Source organism: Atractosteus spatula, chromosome 1 (genome assembly GCF_055471065.1).
Source record: "Atractosteus spatula isolate fAtrSpa1 chromosome 1, fAtrSpa1.hap1, whole genome shotgun sequence".
NCBI classification, from domain to species: domain Eukaryota; kingdom Metazoa; phylum Chordata; class Actinopteri; order Semionotiformes; family Lepisosteidae; genus Atractosteus; species Atractosteus spatula.
In genome coordinates, this window is record NC_142706.1 from 25835932 (window position 1) to 25860070 (window position 24139).

Sequence of the window (24139 nt, forward strand, 5' to 3'; positions counted from 1 at the left end):
TAGTGAGTTTGTATACTGTATAAAAACACTGTACTGGTAGTGCTCAATTTACGATGGGGTTAGGTTCCGACGACCCTTTCGTAAATCGTTTTCCTCCAAAGTTGGAAATCTCGATCACGTGTATCGCGATACTACACAAACCATACGGATGTGTAAAGAATTAATGTAGAATATATGCATGTTGTTCAGTACTGCTTTGTTATATTTTTTCACTAATTTTACTTTAGCCTGTATGGCTAGAAGGCTTAAAGGCATACACTTTTGGATCTGATCTTCCATCCAAGTCACTAATAATTTATCCATTTCATGAATAGGACCTTGTAGCTTTCATAGGCGGTGATCCTTTCACTGCTTTACGAATTTTTTCCTTGTTTCCTTGTCGTTGGATATTGTTGGTATCGATTGTTGATACCGATTTTCCATTTTAATGCTACACTATTATGTTCCCTTAAATTTCTTAATCTATTGTCTTTCTCTTTCATTTTTTCCTAACGGCACCACCAGAACACATTTTTGCTAGCTAGCCATTTTCTTGCTAACCATCCAAACAATAACATGCGGCAGCACTTTGTCATGCAGGCTGATGATGTCATCAATGTTAGACTGTACGACCAAATGCTGGGACATGAAAATAATATACAGTACTGTACAGTAATACAATTAAGGGGACAGCCGTCGTAAGTGCGAGTGGTTGTAAGTAAGTCGCATACGTTGTACTGTAAGTCGTGGACTACCTGTATATACAGTATAATCTTGTATGGTTTCATAGCCACTACGGTACAGTATGTGTGAAATCTTTTTTTAATCAAAATGTAAAGTTAAATTTCTCATTGCTGAAATGTGTATTAAGACAAAATATAGATTTTCTTAAAGCAGATGTAGACCTGATAGAGGCACATCGCGTTCTCAACAAACTATAACAAACTTTTTACACATCCGGCTATGTAAAAAATATAGCCAAAAGGATTGTTCTAAAGGTTAATTCCCAGCTGAAAAGACTCAATGTGTTCTCTATAACTCTTCAGTTTACAGCTTGTACATGGTCATTCATTATTCATATTATTAATAATGTAGTGTGCTCTCACGAGGCACCAGTTCTGTAGGGGTTTGGGCAGATGAAGTGCTAGTTCTGAATACTGATTCAGCTGTCCACAGTTCCGACCTGTTCACGAGGCTTGCTGCTGGTCATAACCTCGGGTGGATCCTTTGGTTACTCGTGGCAACCTCCGCTCTCGACTCTTAGAACAAAGCAAAGTTCTGGCACTCGGACACACTGGCCATTACGTGGTTGTCCGCGCTGAGTCTGAGGATGTTCAGGAGGCGCGCTGCGAGAATGTCCTGCGCTTAGGAACTGTTCTGCTCCTGGGCCGTCCTGCCCTGGAATTGTTCTTTTTGGAATTCTTCTCTAGAGCTCTGTGTTGCCTGTTTTTACCTGGAGGAACTGCATTGGCTGAAAGTTTCACGGGCATCAGAGACCCACGTGGGTTACTCGGCCCTACCAGTTCCTGACTGGTTGATCAAGGTGAGATATGAGTCACTTACTCCTGACACTCAGGACTGCAGTCCAGATGTCCATCTGGCACTCCCTAGACAGATAGGCGCCAATGAATGACCATTGATCATGATAGCCAGGCTTAGCTAAGTGCATCCCCATTTGGGAGCTGTCCCTTATCAAAGAAACCTTAAATCAGCCTGCATGAATAGCTTCTTTGTGGCTGCACCACAGAGATGAAGAGAGAGATGGGGCCTCACTGGCAAGGGAGCAGAAAACGTAATTCCTGTATTTTAATAAGCCTCGCCGCTACAATAATATATTCCATATTGCATTTAAATTTGAATGTTTTTACATATATTAAAAGACTCAATACACAACGTGTAACCATAAGAATAAGATAAGATCTGATAAGATCACTTTATTAGCCATATACAATTTCTTGCATTAGGAATTCGTCTTTTCACATACCCAAGCTTGCTCTCAATGAGACACAGACACGGAGAGAAACTTGGGGTTAGAGCACAGGGTCAGCCATTGTACAGTGCCCCTGGCGCAGTTGGGGTTAAGGGCCTTGCTCAGGGGCCCAACGGAGTAGGACTCTGCCAGCCGTGGGATTTGAACCGGCAACCTTCCAGCCACAGGCACAGATCTTGAGCCACAGAGCCACAGAGCCACAGCTCCACCCCCTTTTTTTTTAAAGATAATCAACTGCTGATAAAATGATTATTCAGTTGAACTGAATAACTCTTCAACATGATAACTCTTCAGTTTACAGAAAAAGTCCTGCCAAGCCACACAACATCATCACAACATAGTAAACAACTGGCGTTGGCTCACTTTAGGGTGTAACACTTCTTCAATATCATGGTATGGTTTCAACATATTGATAAGCTGTTCTCTGGTTACTGGCATTTGTAAAAATAACCCTTCTTCCCTCCTTTGTTTAACTTAAAGAATTCTGTGAAGAAATCCTTAATCACAAAACCATCACTTTTAATAATTCATCCTGATACATAAACTCACGCCGAAGCCAGTTTTGCCAGAAACATCCTCCCAGTAAGTCTTTGGACTGCGCAGTACTGTGCAGTACAATTACGGTTTAAAGTTTTAAATTTAAACATACATTTTTGGCTGATTACTGGTTGCTGAAATTTGAATTAAGAAAAAATATAGATTTCTTAATTTGGATGTAAACCTGCAAGAGGCACATCATGTTCTCAACAAGCTATAATTGTTAACTTTTTTTATATATTAGGCTATGTAACAAACAAACTAAAGTAATGTTCTGATCAGGCTTTGAACCGCCTGGGTGCAGTGTGCTACATTATGGTCCATGAGCCTTTCATTGTCAATTACCACTATAAGGACAATAAAAGAAAAAAAAATGAATGTCAAAATGTTTTTAAAACCCAATCCAGTTGTTATTTTTTTTAGCTGCTTAGTTACACGATTCCATATTAATATTATTATCAAGTGGTATTAAATCATTACAACTTTTTTTACAATTACAGCAAGTGGTGTTCTTATTACGTATTCTCAGAAAAGTATTAAACATTATATGAAGTACCATACATAAACTTTGTAATGTTAGAACAAGCACGTTAAAGCGTTTCCATAACCCACTGTAAGTCACCAAGTTAAAGACTTTGGAGAAAATATTTATGAAGAAGTTGTAATACTGTTGTGTAATTTTTATATTTAGCTACCACTGCCATCTACTGTGTGTACATTTGGTATGTATTACATTATACTTCTGTTTTCATTTTCTGCTACTAAAATTTACCTTTAGACTTTCTCTTTGTGGATGTAAACCTGAAAGAGGCACATCACGTTCACAAGCAACAGTATAATAATAAACTATTTTTATATATCCACCTGAGCAATCTTACTTTTATAAAATATACCTACTTTTTAATTAGTTTAACTTTAAACATGCTGCAATACACAAATTAAAAATAATAAAGGTTTTCACAGTATACAACTTTAATTTTATAATTGGAAAAAGATTGTCCCTCAGTATTGATTGGGATTAGAAACCAGGCATTTTCTGGCGACAGGTCAAATGCTCCACACCCAAGTAGTGCAGTCCCACAACTGAGTATTACTAAAAAGCTGCGGTACCCTGCAGGCCATGAACTGCAAACAACTGCAGTATCCCCTGCGCATTCTGAATGGCTGGATCTGTATAGGAGGTGCCAGTATTTACAGTATGCATGTGGGTTATTGGCAAATAAGCACTAAGACCCATTTGTTTCAATCATGTGTGCCACAAACAGACATTTGAATTTTCTGCATGTTGTTCATCACCAGAAAAGACTTCAGCAAGATATAGTGCACATGGGGTTAATACATCTTAACTATACTTGTTGCAATGAAGTACAGGTAAAACAGCCAGACATGCTTTAATAAATACCATACGCCAGACCATCCATGTGGTCCCAGAAATATCATTTAGCACTGTTAAATTTCTTTTGCCAGTGTCTGCCCAATCCATGATTTTTTCCAGTGTTTTTGTAATTCCCTTTATGCTCTTTCTATGTTTGCTCTTTGTATCATCTTTAACTTTAAGAAGTTTACTTATTATATCAGAATCTAAAATGTTGACCTTGTAATCTTAAATACTATGCGGCACCTTAACAGAAGGGCCAAGAAGGGCACATAAATTCATAAAAAGCGAATGGTAATCTGTCTCCCTGTTCTAAAGATACAATATATATATACAATATAGATAGGAAGAGTAACAGGCGTAAAACTGAATGAGGTAATTTTTTGCTTCTTGTTAACCATTTCTCAATCCATGTGTTACCTAAAATTTTAATAATTAAAAAATCATTGCATGTCCTGCACCAAATAGATCAAAGGGGGTGCTTCTTGAAGTGAATAGAAAAATATACTAGGTTGCAGCAGGGAAGGGTGTGCACACTGCAAAGGGGTGGCAACCCCAGAGCTTATTATTTACAACTGCATCCAGTCCTTATTGGAGATAGATATGGTCAAAACATAAATGACAACAAAATAATTGTAATAAGACAACAAAAATGATAGACTGGACATGTACTTGGCAAAAGCAGTTTAACAGTGTGAAGTGATCCATGCAGGTTGGTAGGGAACTTTTTGGACATGGGAGTATATCATGCACTGTCACGAACCGCATTTCTACGAGCACCTCTCGACGCCAACACCCGCGCACTAATTAATCAATTGTCATTCCTCACGCTCTTCCCTATTTATACCCTCTCACTCCACTTAGTCCCCGCTCACTATTGAGAATAATCCTTGGCTTTCTCTTATGCACATATACTACTCTCGGCCTGATTTCTGGCTACCTGACCTTGTTTTCCTCCTGCTTCAACTTCATCTTGTTTCTTGTTTTGGATTTGGATACTCTCGACCTGACTCTTGTGATACCTGACCTTGTTCTTCTACCTCGACTATGACTTTTGCCTTTTGCCTTTGGGATTTGGATGCCAAACACTAGCTACCTACAGTCTCAGCGCTGCATAGGGTCCAACCAGGTGCTCTAAACAGCATCACTGACATACAATTACTCAGTGGATATACAATTTTCTTACTGAGCGAGCGGCATCAGTATGTGTGTGAGGTCAGGGAACTCTCTCATCATCAGCACGGGGGTACCCTGTGCGCTGTGTGCTGTCCCCATTGCTTTTCACATTGTATATTTATAATTGTGTAAGCCACTATGACAATTGTTCATTTAAGTTTGAGAAAGATGTTGCCTTGATTGGCCTTTTGAATGATTTGAATGAATGCCAAAAACAACTACAGGCAGGAGATAAGTATTTTTTATAATTGGTGTCAGGATCATTACAAATTTAAAAAAAAATAAAACAAAGGAAATTATAATTGATTTCAGAAAACAAATCAATTCCTATGAACCCTGTAATTGCTAATGGAATTGATATGGAAACAATAAATAAATATAAATACTTTGACACTATTATTGATTGTAAATTAGCTTGGACCGCCAATATGGAGACAATGTATTTGAAGGTGTTTTTTATGCGAGTTTTATTCAGAGCATTCTAACCTTGTTTATTCAATGCCAGAGAGGTGCCTTGTCCTTGCAGAACAAAACCAAGTTGAACAAAGTGATTAGGACTAGTGGCAAGATTACCAGCGCGTCCTTGGACTCAATAACATGTCTAACGGAGCAACTTAATCTTGCACATAAAATCTTAAATGACCGCTCTCATCCATTCTTTTTTGAATATATTTTCCTACCCTCTGGAAAAAGGTACCAGATAAACTGCTTAAAGACTAAGAGAGGTTTTACTCCATTCATACCTAAAAGCATTCAGTCAACAATGAAAAGGTTTTTTTGGAAGTAGGGATTTTATTATTGTTGTTCTAGATACTTCACCAGCTAATTATCTTTTTTTAATCTTTAAATACTGCATTGGTATTGTACTGTTGTTGTACTAGTGTCACAACAGTACTGTTGTACTGTACTATTGTATGGTATTGTATTGTACTGTTGCTGCAGTTTTATTGTCATATATATTATTTGTTATGAGCTCTTGATGTGCAAGACAAATTCCCTAAGGGGCAATAAAGGTTAAATCTTTCATTCATGAAGGAAGTAGGAATATATACAGAGTGAGAATTTCTCCAGTGCTCATTTGTTTTATTTTTAATGGCTTTTAGAATATATTGCACGTGTTTTATGGGAGGTTTTAAGATGCAAGAATATACGTATAAAAGGGGTCTAGATGTTTATGCAGATTCTACTTTATCTGCATCAACACAATGTAGCAAAGCAATAAAAAAGAAAACATAGTGCTTATACAGATGCAGCCATTCAAAATGCATGGTACAAACCCGTACCGGACTCAACTACGCACGAACCACCATGCCGTACCGCGGTACATGATTGGCTGGCCAAAATGACCGACGGGCATTCGTGGTGCATTGGTTGGTAGTGAAAAGATTTAATTATTTAATTTCTTTACTGTGCACATTTTAATCCGCTTAATGTCAATAATATTTGCTATTTTAGTTTTCCAAAGAAATGTTTATTTGTTAAAAGAAAACTCATTGCAATTGGTGGAATTGAACACCCGACCCCACGCTTATAAGTCATTTACTTAAGCTATCATGCCGCAGACGCAGTGACAAAGCATGGTGGTGAAATAGCCGTACACATATCAATAGAAAGTCTTATACTACTGTCTGTGCAACAGTACATTAATATAACTATATTGTTATTAATTTCTTTAGATATGCAATTCCATATTATATTCCCTATTAATCAAATTCTAAAAGTATTCTTTTGTTTACTCCAATAACGACCGTATTCGCAGAAAAGGTTACAACAATCAATTTTCACAAAGTATATAAACGTACAGTAATATGGTCAGAAGGAGCATGTAAAAACGTTTCTGAAATAACCACATGTAAGACTTTGATGCTTAAAATGTTTAGGGAGAAATGGAATACTGGTGTATGTTTTTACTACCAAGACCAGCCATATACAGTACAGTTTACATTATATGTTTATATTCCTAAATTAATATCGTTTATGAGCATGTGAAAGGCATGGTGAATCGGAGATTCTCAAGACTTACTTTTATGATTGGAAAGGAATACGTGATCGGATCAACGAAATGCTGTGGTGTTACTTTTTGTCAATGAAAAAAAGTATTTTCGTTTACAAAGACGATTACAAAGTATGTGGACCTGGGTAATACTTTGAGTTTACAGCTTGTCCAAGGTCATTCATTATTAATACTATTAGTAATATCTTCCGTAAAGACGTTGATGCATAAAATATTCCTGCATAATCAAAATATTTATGATAAAGGTGGTAGGTTGTGTACTTTTTGTCCAACTGAGCAATCTTGCTTTAATAAAATATACCAACTTTTTAATGTTTAATGATTAACATGCTGTAATACACAGTTTAAAACTATGAAAAGTCTAAAGAGTGTACAACTTAAGTTCTTAATTGAATAAAGATTGTCCCTCAGCAGTGATCGGGATTCGAAACCGGGTGTTTTCTGATGATGCATTTACAGATGCAGCCATTCAAAATGCACGGTACAAACCCGCGGTACGGTAAGCTACCCACAAGCCACCGCAGGGCACCGCGGTAAGTGATTGGCTGGCCAAAATGACCGACAGCGGCACTCGTGGTGCATTGGTTGGTAGTGAAAAGATTTAATCATTTAATCTCTTTACTGTGCACATTTTAATCCGCTTAGTATTGAATATTTATATGGAATTTTACCACTAAAGGGAAATTTTAGTAGCTGAGCATAAAAAGAAGAGGAGCATAACGCATCTGAAGGTCATAAACGATATTAATTTAGGAACATAAACATTACTGTATGTAAACTGTACTGTGTATGGCTGGTCTTGATAGTTTAAAGAAAAAATACACACCAGTCTTCCATTTCTCCCTAAACATTTTAAGCATGGAAGTTTTATGAAACGGTACCCAAATATGCGATTGCTGTATAGAATGAATTTTAATTTTAAATAAATGATTATTTTGTTTATTTCTTTTGCACATTTATTTGAACAGTTTCATCGATTGTACAAGCACTTGGAAACTGTCCAATCCCTAGTTCATCAGGCATTTTCTTTTATGCTGCGGGCATTCTCCCGGTCTGGTGCCGGTCTGTGTCTTCTAGGATATAATGCCAGCGATTTTTTGTTAAATTTGGGTTTCCAATAACGCCGCAGCAAACTCTTGTTTTTATGTCCACTATAACAGACAATCTCCTTTGCTTTTAACCAAGCGTTTAATAATTTCCTAAAATGAAAATCATTTACTTTATTTCCCTCACAGGATCAATTAAAGTATCTATCATCTATCTAAACTATGGGACAGAATTCTGGGGTCTCCCTATACCAGAGATTATGGTAGGGCTTCAGAATGGTGATTGGCTGACACCATCTGACACCCCTCTGATTGGAGAAAAAAGACGTGCTGGTCTGCTATACATACTGTACCAGGAAGAGGATTTCTTTCTATTCGAAACGTGTATTTTAAAAGTTTAATTAAGAAGTAAAAACCTTACAGCGTACACAGATTTCTAAACTGATCAGGAGGAAGAAAAATCACCTGTGTTTCGTGCATAAAAAGTGGTTATTAACTATCTAAACCTGTTTTATTTATTTTATTTTTATTTAGATTAAGAGTTCCCGTCACCCCCATTCCCATTTAAATCACAAACCCGTGTTTAATTAAATGTCTTTTAACGTAAATCGTTATCTTTGTCTTATGCATAATAATGTTCACCACTCTGTCCAGCAAATTAATAATAAACTTTATTTTATATAGCGTTTTAAACGAATAAGTAATTAGATTGCTCATGAACCTAATCACTTATTCTACATAAACACAGCGTAATTGCTCTCTGAAAATGCTTTTTCTTTTTATTTAGGCTCAGATTTCAACTATAGATCGTACACTAATTACTAGTAGTAAATACTGATGTTTTGCTCCCTCTTACCACAAAAATATTAAAAATAATGTATTGTAGCTGGGATGAACTTTTTTTCGAACGTGTCTCTACCTGCAGCGACTCAGACACGGAATGGTTAAAGATGGCTGTTTCAGCAACCTAAAGTATATATCTAAAGTAATAATTTAACAATATATGTAAATGTTTTAAGATATGTTTATGTTGTGAATGTCTGTAGATTGTATTGATATAATCAAATATATCAAACCATTAAACTCTCTCAAATTCCTCCAATTATCATAATCCCGCCCCTTATGCCAAACCAAACCCTCCTCCCATCCCAGTTTATCCTCTTTATCATAAACAAAATCCACCTCAATTTTCAACATAAAGCATTACACAAAATCAATACCTCAACACTCCATACTCAACAACGATAATTCACAAACAGCCAGAACATGTAACTCCACATTCCCAAACAGACCTCATTTCCATAGCCCCGCCCCTTATGCAAAACCAACATCCCTCCCCTGTTCTCTCTCTCCCCTGGCGTTTGTAATCGTTTTTATTTTTAAATAAATTTTAGCAAAGTCATGTATTTTAAAAATCTTAAGATTTCTATATTTATGTCTTTATTTAGTGGTTTCATTAGTAACAAAGGCTAAACTTTCTTGGAAAAATGTCTTTTATGTAAACCATGTTTGCTATTAATTCATTTAAGGGCTAGAAAATGTTCATTGTCTTCCAATGAAAGAAGGGTTCCTTTCGCCGTAGTCGGGTTGACATTAGAAGCTTGCCACGCCCGGACTGTTACACCTACGCATTAGCATGTTAAAGCGATTTCATTGAGGAGCCTAGCTTTCTTAACTAGTAAGTACTGTACTTACTGGGTTTTTGAGGGGGTGAGGTGTCTTTCGCTGGAAGTCTCGCCCCCTTCTACTTTGAAAATACCTGTGAAACCGGTTTAATTCGTCACAGCCAGCACTCCCGCAGAGAGGGGGGTTGTACTTGCAGTGTATCAGTATACAGTAGCCAGAGCCGACCTCTACGCCGCCCACGTGTTATGCTCTTCGTTAATGTCTAAGCCGGAACACATCATTATATCTCATTTTGTATTTCTTAAAAAAAAATTGTTTGCCCAGCCTAACAGTATTGTTGTTATTGTTTTTATCCTGTAAAGCGCTTTGAGGAGCCACCTTTAAAGGCGCCATATACAATAAAGTTCATTATTATTACTATTGTTAATTTGCTGGACAGAGAGGTGAACATTATTACGCAGAAGACAAAGATAGCGATTTACGTTGCATTGTGCATTGTGCTGCTGTAATACAGTTTTAAATAATTAAAAGTCTAAACAGTATCAGCTTTATTTATGGGTTTTAAATAAAGGCGATTTAAACGTGATTTAAATCAATATAAATGTTTATATTCTAACGCATAGGTGACTATTCATTGTTATTAAAATGACTTAAATTTGATCATGTTGTGATATTTAGAAATATAAATTTGTTTGGTGCAAGTGAAGTTTTATTTAATCTCTGAGCCAGGGAAACGTTTTATTTTTTCAAAGAAATGTTTGTTAAAAAAAAAAGTCATGGCTCCAGCTGGATTCGAACACGCAACGTGTGATGTAGGAGTCAGGAACCTAACCCACAGCGCCACTGGCAAGGTCATATGTGGAGTGCTGAAAAAGCCCTACAAACATTATCAACAGACATCGTACAGCGTGTACTATTCTTGTGTTGCGGTACATGAATATAATTATATCGTTATTAATTTCTTTAGATACGCGATTCCATATTATATTTCCTTTTAATCAAATTCTAAAAGTATGCTTGTTGACTCCGGTATCACGTTAGTTAAAGACTTCGATGCTTAAAATGTTTAGGGAGAAATGGAATACTGGTGTGTATTTTTTCTTTAAAGTACTGTGACCAGCCATATACTGTATAAGTTCCAAAATTAATATTGTTTATGGCCTTCACACGCGTTACAGTATGCTCCTATTCTTTTTATGCTCAGCTACTAAGATTTCCCTTCAGTGGTAAAATTCCATATAAATATTCAATACTTAAACGGGCACAGTAAAGACATTAAATATACATATACATACTGTATACAGTACAGTTTGCATATGGTAATATGTTTATGTTAGTCAATCAATCTCTTTTATGAGCATGTGAAAGGCATGGTGAATCGGAGATTCTCAAAAATTACTGTACTTTGCATGATTGGAAACAAATGCGTGATTGCGAAATGCTGTGGTGTTACTTTTACAAAGACGGTCAATGAAAAAAAGAATGTGGACCAGGGCAATACTTTGAGTTTACAGCTTGTCCAAGGTCATTCATTATTAATACTATTAGTAATATCTTCGTTAAAGACTTTGATGGCGACAGCTCAAACATGAGAGGTTGAGCTTTATTAGCTCCACCTTGCGGAAATTCCGGATACTATTATTTTACTTGCGGTACTATAGGAGAATTTACGGTAACTCGCAGGAGACTGCGTAAAGAGCACCGCAAAGTAATGTGGTATCGCCCGCTTGTTTTTTTTAATGGCTGCGTCTGTAATTGTCTTCCTTCAAAAATCAAGCTCTTGAAAGTGAAGTTGTGGCACACCTAGGATGTATTTTTTTCTAGGTCTTCTCTAAAATGTCTACTACCTAGGATACAAATTTGAAAGTGATTGAACAAGTATAAAAATTCTGCATCATTTTTTATGAAAACAGGACCTCGGTTGGTTCTCCATATTCCAAATAAAAGGAAAATAAATAATAAAAATTATGAAAATAAAATATTATTTTTATTGTTGTATTTCAATACTGCAAATCCTAGAGAGGTTTCTTATATGTTTACAGTTAAAAAAGTGTTTTTACTTTTTTTATTTTACTTTTTTTGCACTTTTCTGTTATTTATGTTCTTATACAGTTTTCATAAGAAAAAGGTTTAGTAAAATAAAAAAATACATTCATGCTATAGAGAGAAGATTTTAAGTGCCTTGAATGGTCTGAATTCACTGAAAGACAGTTATTTTAACCTACAGATCCAAATTCAAAATGCAATATGCTGCGTTAAAACTCGGTAGGCGTCATACCGCGTCATACCGCAGTTATGATAATAGTATCCGGAATCACCTTGTAAAACTGCCAGGTGGAGCTAATAAAGCTTAATGTCTCATGTACAGCATTTGAGCTGTTGCCAGAAAACACCCGGTTTCGAACCCCGGTCACTATTGAGGGACGATCTTTTTCCAATTAAGAATTTATGTTGTATACTCTTTAGACTTTTCATAATTTTAAACTGTGTATTACAGCATGTTAATCATTAAACATTAAAAAGTCAACATATTTTATAAAAGCAAGATTGCTCAGTTGGACAAAAGCACACAACCTTCCACCTTCATCATAAATATTTTAATTATGCAGAAATATTTTATCCATCAAAGTCTTTACGGAAGATATTACTAATAGTATTAAAAATGAACAGGACAGGCTGTAAGCTCAGAGTATTACCATGGTCCACTTTCTTTGTTAGCGTCTGCATCTCTTTAACTGTTGTGACCCGAAAATACTTTATTTTTTCACTGACAAAAAGTAACACCACAGCATTTAGTTGATCCGATCAAGTATTCGTTTCCTATCATTCAAAGTAAGTTTTGAGAATCTCCGATTCACCATGCCAATAATGGTTTCCCGGAGATTGCTCATAAACGATATTAATTTAAGAACATAAACATATTATGTAAACTGTATATGGCTGGTATTGGTAGTTTAAATGAAAAATACACACCAGTATTCCACTTTCTTCCTAAACATTTTAAACATCAAAGTCTTTCATTCGGTTACATACTGTGGATATTTTGGAAACCTTTTTACGTGCTCCTTCTGACTATAGTAAGTTTATATACTTTTTAAAAAGTTATAATACTTACGCTCTTTATCGCAGTAAAAAATGCATACTTTTTAGAATTTGATTAATAGGGAATATAATATGGAATCGCGTATCTAAAGAAATTAATAATGATATAATTATATGAATTTACTTTTTAATTCTTATTTAAACATTTGAAACACTTTAATTTTGTAAACGCATTCTGTACAAAAATAAAATCATGTTTTCTACTGGTGTTAAGCACATTAGCAGATTGCTGACAAAATAGCGCAGCGTCCACTTACCGTCCACCACTTATTATTTTTTATTGTTATTGATATAACTTTAAACGAACAGGAATTACGTTGTGTTTATGTAGAATAAGCGATTAGATTTATGAGCAATCAAATTTCTTATTTGTTTAAACAGTGACATTTCAGCTGCAAAAGATCGCACCAGAGACAGCACTACCTCTGCTTGGCAATAAGACTGCTAAATAGCCAACCTGCAGCTCCTTTAGCAAATCACCCATAATGGCTACATGGACATACAGTTTTCATTGTATTCATCATACTGCACTACTTGGACATAATATATTGCATACACTATGGACACATAGCAGCTCTATTCATATTGAGTATTGTCTGAGTTTATTTTATTCAATTTTTATTGTACTATTATGTATTATTATGTAACCTTCTTTTGTAACTTTAATTTTGTGATTTTTACCCCCCCCCGGTGAGCTCGTAGAAAAGATATTTCATTGCCAGCAACTACTGCTGCATGCTGTATTGTTGTGCATTTGATAAATAAACTTTGATTTGATTTGTCATGGACGTTCAGGAAAAGCTGAATGAGAGAAGTCATGTCAAGTGCAATAAAAACAGTTGTAGAACAAGAAACATAAGATAGAGAAAACTAAGGCCTTTTAAGGCTAAAACTAAAATTCAGTCTACAAATTAAGGCAAATGAAAATTTAGGACGTTAAAGTGCTAGAGGTGTAAATAAATTTAAAAATACACATGAGCAAAAAGTTTTAGAAATGTAGCAGGTGTTACTTTGAAATAAGCAAACAGTAAAAATTCATGACTAGACAGTGCAGAAAAGGGATGCAGGAACACTTGCAAAAGCTTAGATGTACAAAAAAAATTGCAGAAAGGTGTGTGTTACAAAAGAACATGCAAACATGAAATAGATTTTGCAGAGAGTGAGGGGCTTGAATAATCAAGTACATTTCTGGCAGGGAGAGTATGAAGGTTTGATGGGATAGAGTCAGAACATCAGCACACATAAAAAACAGCAATTCTGTCAAAGAGCCTTATATGAATTAATAGCAAACATGGTTTCATGGAGGGCTTCTCAGATAGTTGGGCATTCAGGTAGAGATTGCCAGGCGAAAGGATTTGTAAATATATTTTGTTAAAGCAAGTCAGTTTTTTGCAACACATAAAATACATTTTTCCAAGAAAGTTTAGCCTTTGTCACTAATGAAACCACTAAATAAAGACATAAAAATAGAAATCTTAAGTTTATTTATTCAATGTTGGTAGCAGGATGAACTGTCAGCTTGAGCTACAGATGCAGCCATTCAAAACAAGCGAGCGATACCGCATTATTTTGCTGTGCGCTTCTTGCGGTATAACGCAAGTTACCGTATATTCTCGTATAGTACCGCATGGTACCGCATGTAACGGCAAGTAAAATAATAGTATCCGGAATTTCTGCAAGGTGGCGCTAATAAAGCTCAACCTCTCATGTTTGAGCTGTCGCCATCAAAGTCTTTACCGAAGATATTACTAATAGTATTTACAGTATAATGAATGACCTTGGACAAGCTGTAAACTCAAAGTATTGCCCTGGTCCACATTCTTTTTTTCATTGACTGTCTTTGTAAAAGTAACACCACAGCATTTCATTGATCCCATCACGCATTTGTTTCCAATCATGCAAAGTACAGTAATTTTTGAGAATCTCCGACTCACCATGCCTTTCACATGCTCATAAAAGATATTAATTTAGAAACATAAACATATTACTGTATGCAAACTGTACTGTATACAATATGTATATTTAATGTCTTTACTGTGCCCGTTTAAGTATTGAATATTTATATGGAATTTTACCACTGAAGGGAAATCTTAGTACCTGAGCATAAAAAGAATAGGAGCATAACGCGTGTGAAGACCATAAACGATATTAATTTTGGAACATAAACATACAGTATTACAGTATGTAAACTGTATATGGCTGGTCTCCGTACTTCAAAGAAAAAATACACACCAGTATTCCATTTCTCCCTAAACATGTTAAACATTGAAGTCTTTAACTAACATGTGAAATAACGTGTGTATAAAAAGTGGTAGTTTTAAGCTTTTCTGCGAATACGCTTGATGTCGGAGCAAACAAGCATACTTTTAGAATTTGATTGATAGGGAATATAATATGGAATTGCGTATCTAAAGAAATTAATAACAATATAATTATATTCGCGTACTACAACACAATAGTACACACTGTACAATGTCTCTTGACACAGTATGTGTAGGGCTGTTTCACCACTCCTCATGTGACCTTGCGAGTAGCGCTGTGGTCTAGGTGCCGGACTTGTAAGTGAGAGGTTGGTTGTTGGAATTAGCAAGCTAATTCCAACAAAGCAAGCTCTCATGCTGAGAATAAACAGCCATCTGAGGACAGTAAATTAAATGCATGTATTATATAAAAACCTATGTAATCTATCTACTTCCTTTTCTTGTTACAATGGAATATTTCCACCCTTTAGTAACGGATAAGAGCTGTTACAATAGCTGTTAAAAGCCACACCTTCATGCATATTGTGAGCAGAATATCTTTCCCTGAACTGATAATAGCGTTGATTGATGTGGTATTGATGGATATCTATAAATATTGAGAACAAGTGACCATGCCAATTTCACCAAGCAAAGCGAAATATACTGTAGTATAAACTGAGTTGCTTTCCGTTTAGGATAGCGACCAGAGTCCCTTATCATAAAAAGGGATTTCTAACCATTACCAATTCTGAATACTGTAAGTTTTTACTAGAACCTATTAGTCCTACTGTACCAATATAGAAAAGCACATATTAAATATGGGAAATTTGGTTTCAAAAGTCCCCATATCAACGATGCCTATACTGTTTTCCTCTACAGTATGCTAATCTATTATAGCGCATTCGACCCGAGCAGCGGCCGAAGAGCGCCCGGCTGGGGTACGCGGTGAGGGGAAGGACAGGAGTGGAAGTGGTTAGGGCGGGGTATAGGAAGGCCGCTGACCAGTGCAGCTGTCCCACAGTGAAACGGGGGTACAGTCTGGGGAGATCGCCCGTTTTCTATGTAAATAGTTCCCTGGTTCTGCACCCCTGGTTGTTTCTCTCTCTCTCTCTCTCTCTCTCTCTCGCTCGCTTGCCCTCTCTCTCTCGCTCGGTCGCCCTCTCTCAAGGTGCTTTATTAGCATGACCTATGGGTACAATCAGTGTTGCCAAAGCAAAAAAAATAATGAGATTCACATGAAACAAAACATAAAATAAAAATAATATCAAATTTACAGACATATCGTATTACAGACATTTACAACAAAGACATATTATAAAATACTGACATATACTATAGACAGAAGGAGCATTATTGGGAGACAGGCTCACTGTTCCTCAGGCTGTGACAGGAGATCTCATACTGGGCTGCCAGTTCCACTGAGTTTCCTCCTCCCTCTCCCAGTAGAATTGGGACCCGTTGTGATTCTGGCAGGTGTGGGAACTCTGGGATTAGATTTCTGAATTTAGGGAAGAATGTTTCTCTAATCCTAGAGTATCTGTCACAGTGCAGTAGGAAGTGGACCTCTGTCTCTATTTCTCCCTGCTGGCAGTGGGAGCACAGCCTGTCCTCTCTGGGCAGCCAGGTCTGCCTGTGTCGCCCAATTTCTATGGCCAGGCTGTGCTCACTGAGCCTGTACTTCGTCAGGGTCTGTTTCTTTTTGTTGTTTCTTATCTTGGTCAAATATTCGGCTAGTGTGCATTGTCTGTTTAGGGTTCTGTAGCATTACACACGGCTGGGCAGCTTGTTCCCCCCTCCCGCCCCTCTCTGTGTACAGTAGAGCCTCCTCTCCTGACTGGTGGAGCTCATACAGCTGTGTCTGGAGAGAATCCAGGGTATCAGCTTCACCCACACGGCTGGGCAGCTTGTTCCCCCTTCCCGCCCCTCTCTGTGTACAGTAGAGCCTCCTGTCCTGACTGGTGGAGCTCATACAGCTGTGTCTGGAGAGAATCCAGGGTATCAGCTTCAACCACATGGCTGGGCAGGTTGTTCCCCCCTTCCGCCCCTCTCTGTGTACAGTAGAGCCTCCTGTCCTGACTGGTGGAGGGCATGTACGGGGCATGTACGGTTAGAATGTGTTCATTGTCTTCCAATGAAAGACATTTAAATCTTTCTACGACCGACCAATGCACCACTAGAGCCCCTGTCGGTCAACCAATCATGTACTGCGGTATGACGCGCGATGACGTAGACAAATGCCCACGGTATGTGTTTGTGCTGTACACTTTGAATGGCTGCATCTGTAAGTGAATATTTTGTCGCAGAGTTGCTGCAAGATGAAAACAGTGAAAACAGGTATTTAGAAATGTCTCATTTCAAGAAGATTTTCAGAATAATTATAAATCTAGCAGGATACAGAAAGCACAGACAGTTAGATTGATCAGATTAGTATGAAAAGCCATTTAGCAAAGAGAGTGTGAGAAGAGTGACAAACTAGTATACTTTAGATCTTTTTTTCTGAACCAGGGAAAATCTATTCACATTTCTCTATAACAATAATAAAAAAAAACTTTATTTTATATAGCACCTTTAAAAGTAACATCTCAAAGCAATACAGTAGGTGTAAAAACAGTTATAAGGACCACAGATTACAAAGTTAATACATATAAGAAAAACAAGCAGTTAGAAGTGCTACTGAAGTTAGAAAATGAAGCAGAGACAGACACTAAATAAGTCTGTATGGGTAGCTGCATCAGCATGCGTAGTCTGCAAAGGAACAAGTAATACGTTTATTCCATGCTGAAAAGAGAAGAGAGAAAACACGTTTCGAAAAAGGCTTCTGAAAAGGAAGGCTTTAAGGTTAGATTTAAATGCACTCATTGTGCGTGACTCTGATATCACTGGGGATACAAATCCAGAGCTCTGGGGTGCAGCTAGACAGCTAGAAGACCAGAGTCAGATGGACAAAGGTTGCGAGGTGGGGAGTAGATGGATAATAAGCCAGATAGGTACTGAATGAGGATGAGGATTTTGAAGTTGACTCGAAACTTGATTGGAAGCCAGTGCAAGGACTTGAAGACAGGCGCAATGCAACCTGATCAGGATTCTGGATTTCAAATTCTGAACATATTGGAGATTGCTCAGTGTGGATTTAATTAACCCAGTGAACAGGATCTGCATTTTTTGTAGAAAAAAAGCCTTTGTTGATCTCTCTAGTTCCCTTTAAAGAAACTATTATTCCAAAATGCAGTATCCAGTACTCTTTATCCAGAACAGAGGATTTGGATCCTATTCCAGCAAGCAACAGACAATCCCCCAGCAGTTTAGGACGCATACCCACGTGAGCCCGAAAGCGCTACATTATTAATAATATATTCCGTATCGCATTAACATTGGAATGTTCTTTTTTACAAGTGTCTCCTCCATAACTCTTCAGTTTACAGAGAAATTCCGCCAGAGCCTCAGAACATTGTCCAATAATAATCCTTTTGTGTCTAATTTTTGTTTTAACTATATGCATATAATTTTATCGTTATTAATTTCTTTAGATACACGATTCCATATTATATTCCCTATAAATCAAATTCTAAAAAGTATGCATTTTTTTACTGCGATAAAGAGTTAAGTATTGACAGGAAATGTTAAAACATTATAACTTTTTATGAAGTATATAAACTAAATATCAGTAGGAGGAGGTAAAAACATTTCCAAAATAACCACAGTATGTAAATGAATGAAAGACTTTGATACTTAAAATGTTTAGGAAGAAAGTGGAATACTGGTGTATATTTTTTATTTAAACTACCAATACCAGCCATATACAGTTTACATAATATGTTTATGTTCCTAAATTAATATCGTTTATGGCCTTCAGACGCGTTATGCTCCTCTTCTTTTTATGCTAAGCTACTAAAATTTCCCTTTAGTTGTAAAATTCCATATACTGTAAATATTCAACACTAAGCGGATTAAAACATGCACAGTAAAGAGATTAAATGATTAAATCGTTTCACTAACAACCAATGCACCACAAGTGCCCCTGTCGGTTATTTTGGCCAGCCAAATCACATACTGCGGTACAGCGCAGTGAACTGTGGGTAATTTCGCACAGTACATGGATGTACTGTGCATTTTGAATGGCTGCATCTGTATTAGATGAGCTTTTTCTGTAGCTATTTCTATTGAACGTATAGAGGAGCTTTAGCAGCTCTATCTTTGTTGTAGATTGTTTTGTTTTTATGAACTTAAAAATTTCCACGGTAAAATAAAAGCAAAATACTTTTTTTCTTTACGTTCTTTATGTATTTTTGCTTTTGAGTTTTTCTGGATATCTGATAAATTATCAATATAATTTAGTGCTTCTCTGAAATGCAAGATGAATATTCCTATGAAAAAAGGTTAATTTGCTTTAAGCTGATGTATTTATTATGAAACACAATTCTGAAAAAAGTGTTTTTTGATAAAAAGTTCATGGTGTGTTTTGAATTTGCTTGTAAAAATATGTTATTCAACAATTGTGCAGTTTCTGCCTAAAGTGCTGTTGTCAGCATTACACTGTTAATTTGTTTATTACAAAATAGTTTCACAGCAGTGAAAACAAACGTAATGGTTGTGTTTAGAGGACATTGGAAATCACATTTGCAATATTTTGAGAAATGATTAAAATAGTTGTTGGTTATGTGGTTATGAAAAGTGTAGCATGGAAAGCAAATACATACATTTAGCTGGATATGCCTACCGAGGAGTCTGTAATGTTAAAAGTTTCTCTGATATTTTGTATCTCTATAAAGAGATGCTTGATGTCCTGAATAAAACTAAAGTATACTTGATTAAGTGGTAAATAGGGTCTATAGGTTAAACTAAATGTTAGGATTTATTTTAAAAAATGAATATTCTTCCTTGTTTCTTTTTGTTTTGTCAATACCTAGAAAAAATCACTTTATTCTAAGCAGTTTCATTTGGAAGGGTGAGCTGCCAGAAGTTCAGTTGGCAACCTTACAACAGTCCAAAGCCTGGATATTGTTATCGGCCTTTTCCTTTTAGGTTATTTAAGACCTCATGGAGGATCCGATGGAGGTCACTCACTCCTGGATTTTCCTGTTTTGCAATGGGCACTGTTTTAACCTCTCAACCAGTAGTTAACTGTTTCAACTATCAGTGGGAAGGGTCTAGTCTCTTCTCATTAGATGATCTTCTTATGTTTAAAAGTAAGACCCTTCCAGGTAACTTTATATGGTATAGAAAATATATAGAGTGATATGGCAATACCATAGTGGTGGTTCTATACAAAAATAGCTCTCGGCTCTCTCTGTCATAGATGTAATCATGGTGTATGTGATATCTACCTTCATATTTTGGGAGTATGCTTGATAGAGTGTTTTTGGACGTATGTAAGTGGGTTTTGGATGTAATATATGGCTCTGTGACTGAGCTCTAAGCTACTGCAAATCTATGACATCTGAGTAACAGTTTTCAGACATTATATTTTTCATTTATGGGTCTAACTGAAGCAAATAATCTGTTTATGTAATTCAGTTAATTTTGTTTGTGCAAAACACTGACAGTGTGAAAATAAATATATATATATATTTAAAATACAGCAGTTCCAGATGCTGTGTAATTGTACACAGTGTAGTACCACAATGGGCTCTGAACAACGCATATGCATTTGTAACTTGTTCAATGCAGAAAATAATTATTTTTGTATGACCTTGCTTGATGCCAAAAAATAAAACGTTAAAGGTATCTTTAAACTATTCGGTAAGGTCAACAGAAATGCAAACCATGCACACATTGAAGGGAGAAAAAAAATAATAACTCTACTGCCATTCAAGTATGTTTATAATATTAACTTGAAAGTATTGCAGAATTGTTTCCCAGATATTGACACTTTGTAAAGTTTTTCCTATTTTAGAATGTAATGTTAACCAATAACTAGTTTGTCTCTTTCAGGTAGAAGTTGGAGATATAGTTAAAATAAATGGCAAAGAGTTCATACCTGCTGATACAATACTTCTGTCATCAAGGTAGAGAAGGACCTTATTACAGTGAGAGTGTAGAGCTTCTCTACACCTGCACTATTTATGTTAATGCTCCAAGGAACCGATGACCAAAGAGGCAAAAACAACTGCATCTATGTAGAAGGGCCTTTAAATATAATTTGAGCAAAATACTGGATTCAAAATGTTTCATATTCTTCTAGTTTAAAAAAACTAGATTCAATAGATATGGTATATGTGTTTTTTAATATATATGCACTTTTTTTTGTCTTAATGGAATTGTCATTCCCTTGGCAGAGAACTTTACTTCATTAATTCTGATAATGTTTTTGTTTTCCTTCTCTTTTCAAAATCCATTTTAGGATCAGGTCTTGCCACAGAGTAGCCAGTTTTCTGATCTGAGAATACAATATTTTTATGTTTTTGCAAAACGTCATATGTTTTTTGCATTATACATGCTTGTTAGCATTTAAAAATAATTTAGGAAGTATCAAAAACTGTGAGATAAAATTATTGTTACCTTGGCTATTAAGCTGGATTTACATGCAAAATTTGTTTCTGAACTACTAAGTATATGTAAATTTGTAAATATGTCAATTGTGCTTTTATAACTCTGCCTGTTAGAACTGTTCTTCTGAATTTGGGTGCTTCTCTGCACCTTTTGCTTTTATACCTTCTTTTGTTTTTAGTAAAGCTGTAGTTGCTCTAGGTGCTGTACAGTTAGTGCAGTATTTTGTTTTAAGCTTGCATGACCTGATTGAAATGGGTGTTGAAAAAAAACAACTCTGCAAAGAAGCCTTTAACATTGTATGTTCTTTTCCTCTGTAATCAAGTTTTAATTTCTTCTGTTTGTTGTTCATTTACTCCTTCCCCTCCCTCCCTTTCTTCTCCCACTTTCGAAACTCCTGTTTTTTTAAACCTCACCTTCATGTTGTGTTCTGATCCTTCACGTGCTGGGATATAAAATAGGTGACAGTGGGGGAGATAGTCAAAGTGACCAATGGGGAACATCTCCCAGCTGATCTCGTCATCCTTTCGTCCAGGTCAGAAATAAGTGGTCACCTAGGACACAATAAACCAGTGGGTCCTCAGGTACTTTCATAGAATGTTTTAAATGCCATTAGGAAATTAATTGCATAAATGACATTCAATTCAGAACAATTTTAGGCCTGTGTGATAGATTATTTAACAGTAATGGAAAGATTATTAAACACATAAAGCAAATAATTATACAGTAGGTCTTCCTTTTTAGCTAATCATTTACCTACTGTAGCTATGTGTATTTATGTTTCTAGCTGATTATAAACAGAGGTGAAAGTAAAGAAAAAGAAAAATGTTTAAGCTACAAATGATTATTATTAATTAGAATATCAAAATAGTTTGAGTTTTGAAATTTGAAAGACATTTTCCATAAGGCACTACACAAAATACATTGTAATACATAGAAATTCTAGTTTTTTAAATTTTAACACTTTAAGAGTTTGATTTGTGTATAAACTATAGTGAAATGTGGGTTTTTGTACAGTTGTATAGAGGACCCACTGTCTTACTGGATGTTGCAAGCTATACCATGCATGAACTGCTGTTGCTGACTATAGTGTTCCTCAATGTTGTGTTAAACTGCATGTTGTGACACTGCTTGTTTGTGTAAGCCCTAGCTGCACTAAACTAAAGCTAATGCTACTTCACTAATCAATACTTTTATAGAAAGGCTGTTTTATTTTACTATTTTATTTAGTCACACAGTATTTTCATTTTCTGCCTCTTGCCTTCCTCTTTTAATTAACTGGGCTGCCTCTTGCTTATACTCAGGTTTAAAATACTACAATCCCTGAGTACATTATTCAAGGGATAACAAGTCGTTTCCCCTTATGCTATGTCTTGCTCAGACTGTTTTATTTAATTGTATGTATGTATATATTTTCTTAATGTTAGAAACTAAAAGTTACATTTTAAATGTACTGTAGATAGTGCTGTCTGATCATTATAGATGTTCAAGATAATCATTTTATTGTCCTCTACTATTTCTTATTTAAAATGACCAAATAGGATTTCAAAATAATTGAATAACTTGGATGAACAAAAATGTATCAACATACTTCATTGCATTAGCTCTACATGTTATATTTGTTTTGGTTATATGATTCTTCTTCCATTTCTGGTTATGATTATCTGTGGTTTTATAGTCTTTAGTAGTCCTTTCTGAATTATTGTTTCATCAACATTCTTTAAAGATCTTAGTATCATTCTGGATTAATTAATAATTCTGTTAGGCAAAAATGATATAAAGCTAAACACTTTTTACATTTTTGACAAACATTATCACAATATTATACTTATTTCCTTAATATCTTTAGAGACTTGGAATATAAATATAAATCATTATTGAGAGATTTTCATGATTGATGAAGCAGTAATCATAGTTTTTTTCAAATTATTAAGAAATATTGAACTTGCCCCTAACAACCACTTCACTATAGTTGCACAGGATAGATATAGATAATTTCTTTTTTTTTAAATCAGTGAACCTCAAGCAATGTGCTACATCGAAACATCCAACTTGGATGGAGAAACAAACCTTAAAATTCGACAAGTGAGTATTTTTTCATCCTGATCATTTTATGTTCTACTTTATTGTGTCTAATATACTAATAAGACTTTTGGATCTATATAATGCAAGGAGGAAATATGCGTAATAATCTGTGTAGGAAAATCTGACATATTCTTCTGGTGACATTCATAGAAATGCCATTTTAGTCTGATTTAAATTCCCACAACACTGACAAGTAGACAAAAACATATCATTATTGCAGTTGCTTAATTGGACAGCTTGACTGGTAAACTCTGCTGTTAAAATGTCCTTGACTCATGAGGATGTATATTGTAGCTTTTTTGTAGTGGAACAGTTAATAAAGGGTCACTAAGTATAAAAACAACCACTAATTGCTTAGTTAGCAATGTGGTTTCATTTATAATCATTTTGTGTTGCTTGTTTCATAAGTCTAAGATGGTCATTTTTCTATGCTCTGTAAGCAATTATAATGTCAGCAATTTAAGTTTTTTGTATATATTTGTA

General features: G+C 35.7%; 1 protein-coding gene across 3 annotated transcripts in view; it reads left to right on the forward strand.

Annotated features, from left to right (window-relative positions):
• atp8a1 (ATPase phospholipid transporting 8A1) overlaps positions 1-24139 on the forward strand; it is a 372853-nt gene that overhangs the window by 117171 nt on the left and 231543 nt on the right. For 2 of the 3 annotated variants that reach the window (XM_088910036.1, XM_088910046.1), the window contains exons 7-8: positions 21017-21090; positions 23587-23656. In XM_088910036.1, coding sequence (XP_088766162.1) covers positions 21017-21090; positions 23587-23656 — 144 coding nt within the window. Of the gene's footprint in view, positions 1-21016; positions 21091-22032; positions 22107-23586; positions 23657-24139 lie in introns of all 3 variants that reach the window. The other variant, XM_088910027.1, reaches the window with a different exon arrangement.